This window comes from Melampsora larici-populina (genome assembly GCF_000204055.1).
Source record: "Melampsora larici-populina 98AG31 unplaced genomic scaffold MELLAscaffold_34, whole genome shotgun sequence".
NCBI classification, from domain to species: Eukaryota; Fungi; Basidiomycota; class Pucciniomycetes; order Pucciniales; family Melampsoraceae; genus Melampsora; species Melampsora laricis-populina.
In genome coordinates this window covers 553267-561240 of record NW_006768798.1, presented here as the reverse complement: position 1 = coordinate 561240, position 7974 = coordinate 553267, and the positions used below count along the sequence as shown (strand labels likewise).

At 44.7% G+C, this 7974-nt stretch overlaps 1 protein-coding gene across 1 annotated transcript; it reads right to left on the bottom strand.

The window, feature by feature from the left end:
- On the bottom strand, positions 1-1341 carry MELLADRAFT_90014 (uncharacterized protein; the record flags this gene model as incomplete). Its single annotated transcript, XM_007412999.1, has 3 exons — positions 1-242; positions 285-746; positions 819-1341. 3 exons carry the CDS (start codon positions 1339-1341, stop codon positions 1-3), a joined length of 1227 nt encoding a protein of 408 aa, XP_007413061.1.
- Between the last annotated feature and the right edge of the window lie 6633 nt (positions 1342-7974).

The window sequence follows — 7974 nt, the reverse complement described above, 5'->3', positions numbered from 1 at the left end:
TCATCTTTTAGCACTCTTGCTTTTGTAATGTTGAGAGGGATTATGAATTTTATCGAGTTTTACATCCACCTCTTGTTCATAACACTTGACGACTTTTTTTTTGAATTCTTGCCATTCAGCATCAGATTTACCTTCTTTTAATTTCAACAAAGTATCAATTCTGCCGACTAGTGACTTGTTGATTTGTAAGGAACACCCAAATCTAGTAATTGGAGAGTCTCTAGGGTGGATGGGCATCCATCCTTCATCGTATGTTGTTGAAGCAGAGGTATGATGTAACTCACCCAATGCCCAGATGGTTTCAACAACCCCATCACAGGCGTCTAATAAAACCTCGACATGATACTCGTCGATAATGAATCGACACCCCTCAACATCACCTAGATAATCGGACTTAGATACCCAATGAAGCTCCCCAGTCAGACGGTTAATGCGGGCGAAGAGACCGTAGGCGTAGGCACTCGCATCATGATCACGATGCGGGTTGTTGTTGAATCCATCGCGTGTGCATACGATGCTGGACCCCACCACGTTGGCATTCGGTGATTCCGCCCATGTAGGATCGGCAAAGGAGGGTACGGAGTATTTAATCGCCAAAGCCCGGTTGGACTGGTAAGCATGCAGGCAGAGGTCCGCCATGGACTCCGCCAGGATTTCGTTGATAGATGCCATTTCGAGCATTCGATCCTGGTCCTCGAAGATCGCATGTTCATTCCGACCAGTGGTAGCAGAAAACGCTGTGACACCTGTCATCTCAAGCGAATTTAGTAACTGAACCGAGCAATTCAAAGTGGAACCAAGAGGACAACCCTACTCACCAAAGGTTCTACCTTTATCGAAGCCTGCTCGAAAACCTGCTGAACGCATCTCACCCCAGTCCTCGATGCCCTTGACAGAACCGCAAATCAAAACCTCTGATCGAGCGAGCGTGTGGTTGTATATATTTTGGACCGTAAAGTTGAACTCATCAAGCTTTTCGGTTGGCATGTCCGCAAAAGGATGGAAGCGAATGACTTGTATCACCTCCCAAGTATCAGCATCAAGTATGACTGAATTGCCAAAGGTGATTCGAATGCGAGGACGGTCGGGTAAGTTCTTAATATCATGTTTCTTGAGGAAGTAGAGACGGCAGTCGGTTGGTACACCGAACTCTTCAGATATAATTTGTCGAAGCTCCTCATAATCGGTCTCTCGCTCTTCCTTCCTATTCGCATGATTGATCGGGTAATAGTTGGGTTTGTATCGATTGCGTTGGTTCTTTTTCATCTTGGAATACTTTTGACTGCTGGCCGATCTGTTTTTCTTCGGCTTTCCTTTGGTCATCTGTGAAAGAAAAATCATGCGAGCTTGTAAGTATACTGGAACGTCACCAGTATGGAGTATACTGGAAGGTCAAGTGGTTCAATATCCTGTCTCATGGGCTGCTGTGCAAATACAATGAGGTGAGAACACATCAGAGACTACGGTTTTGTAACGTCCCACATTAGGAAACCAAATCCAGTTATCTCCAAGGATGTTCTCACCTCATTGTATCAACATAGCGCTTTTGAGCAAGATAGGTGATTGATGAAAGCAACAGAAATATTGAAATGAAATGGGTTACTGATTTTGATAATCGTACCTTTGGTTGATGCGTTATTATGATTTAATTATCAAAGCGTTTGAGCTAAAGTCTGGAAAGTTAAGAAACACAGTTAGATCAGTGATATGAGATGCGTATGGAGGTAAAGATGTCACACCTCAGACAAAGTAGTTTGGTCGTTGTTCGCCTTCAAAAAGGGACGCAAGTAGGGGGATGAGAAAATCGGTTCAAATGGAAGGGTGAGAAGATTGAAGGAAAGTTGTATTTTGGAACTATGTGCGTAAATAGACCTGAACAAGTTCATGAATACAGTGGGAAGAAAGAAAAGATTCGATATCGTGAAATGAATTTGTTATTGTACTTTTGTTTGATGATTACGTTCCGTGTTCATAGGCTACGGTCTGAAAACACAGACACATGTCAGCGCGGTTATATGAGAAATCGAATGATATGAGATATACATAGTTGTGACATACCTCTGACAAAATGAATCGGTCGTTATTTGCAAAGTGAGGGGAGCGGCTGAAAGCGGGGGGTGGTGAAAAATCTATTTGTATTGAATCCAAATTGCGACGACGCGGTCCTCGGGAATACAGGGACACGTGGCACTTTGTTGACCTATGGACATAATTACTTAAGAGTATAAACATACAGAACAGAGATATGCTACTACCATTTGATATGATACAAGCATGTCTATGGTACAAGCAAGTCAGTGCTACAAGCATATCATTGTGGCAAACCTCGCTGCACCTTGGTTGCATTGGGCTTGGTGTGATACAGGTCCTACGAACTTAGTCAATTAGTGCTCGTCCCAAGAACCACTCAAGGAGCACTATTTGACGGACTTAGGGGCGTGATTAACTTATGTAGTGTGTGACATTTTCGCGCAATTGGTATTGTATCATGTGGTAGGTGCAGGCGTAAAAAAAGCAAAGGATTTAAGAGCTATATCGAGTAACATAACTACATACTCAATGAATAACCTTTGTGGACATGGAAGACCCCATAATTGTAGAATACAAAGGCTGTGAAGATTATTAGAGCGTATTGTAGCATAGAAGGATAATGAGAGATCACGGTTTAGCATAGCATGTGCTAGGTGTGGCCCAATAGCAGTTGATTCAAAACTTGGGTGTCTTCATTCAAAACGTAAGAGTCTTCATTTGAAACTTGAGAGTCTTCATTAACTCGAGAGTCTTCATTCAAAATCAAAACTTGAGGGTCTAAAACTCGAGTGTCTTCATTCAAAAGAGAGTCATCGAGTGCTCGTTCTGCTGCGGTGAGCTGATCATCCCGTTTGGCCCGCTTATGCTTGCCAGATGCTTTTGTTCCAGGGACCTTCATGAGTGTGTACCTCTTAAACTCGATGTCATCAAGCCAATGCTGGACTTCGTCATTTGTTAGCTTGGTAGGTCCTTTGGAGAGCATGTCGTCAGTGACCAATCTGTCAGGAGTGCGATGGAAAGTGAGCTTGACTTCTCCGCGGAATGTCTTCTTCTCGAAGGCTTGTTTCAGATCGGAACCTTTGGGGTGTGCGTCACCCTGGCCTATGGAACCTCCGCGAAGAAAGGGCTCTACAAAGGACACACTGTGTTGTCAGTTTGATGTACACAGAAAGACACAGGTTTGTCCAGAATTACCTATCAAGTTGTTGAGGGCTCGAGTGAGCTCACTCCTTTTGGCAGCTTGGCGCGCTGCAGATTCCGATAAGGGTTTGGGTTGGTCACGTGTGGGGCGGAGGTGTTCGGGAGCCCTAGTCGAATCGAAAGAGAAACACTCCAGAAGATGTTTCTTCTTCTGGCCTCGAACCCAGCGGTCACAGGATGAGTGCTCGTCCTGAAATAGGGCACGGGTAGTTGGCGAGTCAGGGTTCCAGCTGGCGAGTAGAAGGTGGAATTGGAGGTTTAGTTGAATTTTTAAGACATGAAGCTGTGCGGTGGGGGTAGCAAATGGTACAAATGTCAGTTATCCTATGGACATGATATATTTCATGATAAGTACTCACCTGGCGAACTACCTTACTGATCTCAAGCTTCAATAGCTGCTCGCGGGTCCTACTGCGAGATTTGCTGCTGTGCCTCCATAGGCGGCCTTCATGCAAGTCACCAGAGACTTTCTTAAGATTGACAAGGCGCTCGAATATAGGCCGATAAAGTGTCACCTCTTCGACGCCGAGAGCTTCAACGTGGGACTTGTGTTCGGGTTTGGTTCCATCGTGATCGGGTAGAGAGTTGGGAATACCGAGTGGGGTTTGGGTGAGTGCGTAAGCCTCGCTGGTGGCGATGCAAAGGGGTTCAAAGAGGCGTGGGCTGAATATGTCTTGTTCCTCCTTGGTGTAAGAACTCCAGGTTTTGCCGACCGTAACATTTCGTTCTTCAAATCCTTCCGAAACACCTTTTGGTGGCACTACAGGTAGAGAGATGGAGTTAAATTCAGCAAAACGTTACAAACATCAATTTTTCATTTGGCATTTGACGTACTCTTGGTGGTGGTAGCTACAACACTGTATGTTTGATAGTTAGTATACATGTTGGGTTCGCGAGCCAGGGGCCCTTCAAGTCTAGAGGTATTCACACAAATGAGATGGATAATGAAGATGAGAGTCAGGATGGGGGATTGGTATTTGATAAAGTAGACTTACAATGCCTCGTCGAGCGTTTGTCGACTACATTTGAGAACTAGACACAGCATAGTTTTGTCTAGGTTATAAGAAGCTTGGAGCGCTTGAGCTTCGAAGATCCCGATTGCGGATGGTCTGTTGTTCTTGGGTATGGTAAGCTCAGCGAGGTATTGCTCTGCACGTGCCAGTCCCCATCGAACACCGAGGTCATGGAAATTTTCTAAAGTGGGGCGTGTATCGTCAGCTTCGTCGAGTAGCGAATCATTGTCGTCAGGTAGTTCTTGGTTGGTGGGAATAGGTGGGGTAGATTCTGTTGGATGAGTTGTTCGACGGCGCTTTGGGCGTGCACCTTGAGAGCCAGTGTGTCCACCACGTCTAGCACGGCGGTTTTGTCCTCGAGGGGGGTACTGGCCTCTTCGTTCCCGTCGTGGTCTTGTGAATCGAGGCTAAGACTGTATAAGGAGTCTGGTCGGAATAGTCCGGTGGCATTCTCGTTACTTCGTAGTCCAGGACGCATTGGAATTGTGATGAACTGAATAGGTGGTTAGGTATATGGTGAATGGTTTGGAGAGAGGAATCCTTGACGAGTGACTGTTGAATGTAGCTGGAGTATGTGACACTTGTGAGGTAAGGAGGTGGTAAGAGCTTAGTTTGAGATGGTGAATCTCAAATGAAGTCGTAAGTTTCTGTGGTGGTGAATGCGAGTTTTGAATAACGTATTGTGATTTTTTTGAGTTGGTGAGGTTTCACTTCAGGATGGTCATTTGTTTTCCAAGTCGTAACATTTTATCTTGAGTGGTGAAATTTTATCCTGGGTGGTAATATTTCACTTAAGGCTGGTGATTTCCAATTGGAGTCGTAAGATTTTACCTGAGGTGGTGAAATTTTGTCTCGAGGGGTGCGACTTCTGTTGAGGTGGTAGGATGGTGTGGTGGGTGGTAAGATTAGATGTTGTGGTGGTGAGAGTATTGTAATGGTGGTGAAATATCTATATGTTGCACTTGATGATTAGGGGACTTAGCAATTTTCGAATAGGCCAATAGATATACTTATCTAGCTAGGGATTTCTAATAGACGCTGTACGGAGTCTATTGGTTGATACGCACTGCTGTATCTTCCAATAGGTTCGGTAAGGTTAAGTACATACAGGTGAGTTTGGCGACGATGGTTTCACCAAAGATTTCGTGAATGTCATCAGTGAAGTTGACTCCAACGGCGTGTAAGAGAGCTAGAGAGGATCTACAGTCCTTCAAATATTGAGATAATGATTGATAATTGATGCGGAAAAATGATGCGTAGGCTCTGCCTTTACTGCTGGAAGTGGTCGACTGAAATTTTTCCTTCATAAGGAGCCAGATGTCTAAAGGTTTACTGATAAGACCTTCGGATTCGACCATGATTTGGTATTGTTGACTCATATGAGAGTACATGATTCCCGCTGCTTTGCGTTGTCGTATAACGTAGGCTTCATAGAGAACTTTCTGTTCACGAGGCACAGGTCGTTCTTGTGGTTCCGGAACAGGGGTGGCGTCAGAGTCAATGAACTCGTCTAAGGTAGCCGACATGAGTGCTCCGGTGATGTCACCCTTCCATTCAGGGTAATTATCATCATCAAGTTTCACAATTCGAAGTCGAGTTTCGGAAGATGACATGATGATGAAAGAAACAGTGAAAATGAAGAATAGAGTTAAGAGTGACGATGTGTGAGTGTGTTGAAAGAACATGAATCGATCGATCGTGTGCGATAGCCAAAAAAAAAATTTTGAGTTTATGTGGTGCGATGTGATTATACAGCTAGTTGAGCTGGGCTCATAACCAATTGAATGAGATACCTGTGAATGACAGGTTATTAGCTTTGTTATAAAAGCTAACACACTGATCGAATGAGATTAAACAATACCTGTGAATGACAGGTTATTAGCTTTGTTATAAAAGCTAACACACTTATCGAATGAGATTAAACAATCTGATAAATGAAGATTGTTTAAGAGAAAAAGATTTGAGTTTGATTACTTTTCCACAACAACAACAACTACTAAAACAAATAGACTTACACCTGTGAATGACAGGTTATTAGCTTTGTTATAAAAGCTAACACACTGATCGAATGAGATTAAACAATCTGATAAATGAAGATTGTTTAAGAGAAAAAGATTTGAGTTCGATGAAGAAAAAGGGATTTACAATTGTATGAAAGTGATGACCCTTTATAAGAACTCAAATCATGACGTCATTCTAGTTTAATGATGTAAGCAAAAAGAAAAACCATAAGCGCATAACACAACCACGCGTCTTTGTCTCAATTACTCTCTCATTAAGGAGAACGAGATCGGGAGTAGGTGAGCCTTGTCTATGCCCTTGACTGTCGCGAAACGGTGTAGTTTGATGATTCCGGAGTTGTAACTTTTCAGAGTTCCGTCGCTCCAGGCACCTCGCAGAAAGTGCTTCTTTACTTCATCCGATTCGGATTCGTCCACTCCAAGTGCGTCCTTCCTGAATGCTCCGAAGGGCTTTAGGACTCTGCGTAAGTTTGGGAGTTCTCCGATCTGGTTGGACTTCCGCTTCCCCATTGTAAAGGGGAATTGATGAATCGAGATGAGGTAAGGAGATGAAGAGATTTCTAGGGTACAACTGTTCTCAAGGATTTGGAGGAGTTCGCTCTAACGTGACTTGGAACATCAAGGGGGACAGGTCTTTCGGGATCTCCACTCGGACTTCGTGGCTCCACGCAAGTGAGCCCAGAATTCCCCTGGATAAAGCATCTGCCGGATTGGCCTTAGATGCGACCCGTTTCGCCTTTATGTTACATCCTAGAGCCGTGAGTAACCTTTGTATCTCTTTCCATTCTTTGTTGACGCAAACGTCTTTGGATTTCCTCTTATTAACGGTTGACTGTGATGTCGTGTTATCTGTCCAGACAACGAACCTTTGGCCTTCAACCTTGCGTAGATTGCATACTACTAGCATGCCTAGCCTGATAGCAGCGGTTTCCGCCCAGGCAATGGAGCGCTTACCCTCCAGCAGGCCTTTGGTCTGCCAACCGTCTACAAATCGAAAGGACGCCCAGTGTTCACCCACCAGTACTCCTATTCCAAAGGACGAAGAAGCATCCCCAGCCCAGTTTATTTCCAGAGCTTTCAATTCCGGTATCAGCGGGCGAGAATTAAAGGTACCAAGGCATAGATCCCACTCTTGGAGATCCTTCCTAGCGCTCTCCGATAGCTGGCGAAGAGCTGCCGTGTTCTTCCAGGCCTTCATCATCCGATAGAGAGAACTGACATATGGTTTCATATGCGGGACAATGTTCGTGGTGTGGATAAGACGACCCGTAACTTGTTCGATGGTTTTAAAGGAGCAAGGGCCTGGGCTGAGTAAGTCTTTAATTTGCTGTCTTCTTTCCTGGAGTTTCTCATCCGGTAATCTAACCGTGTGGTCTCTTCCATTCCATATAAAACCTAAGAACCGTTGCTTGTCGGCAAATTCATGATTCTTTATTGGGTTATACTGAACCCCCATGCTGTTACTCAGAGTCTCGACCGTCTCCAGCGAGACTGGGTTTTCTGGACGCTTGAAGAGTAGGTTGTCGTCAACCCATCGAAAGATCTTAGTCACACCGCTAATCTTCTCCATTATGATCTTCCAGACGTGCGCCGGCGCCCCAAAAACTCCGCAACTCGCGACTCCACCAAACCCTACTGCAAGGTCGACCCATAGTCTTCCTTGGAAATCCATGATGATCAGGAAGCGACGTTGGCAGGGATGAACGGAA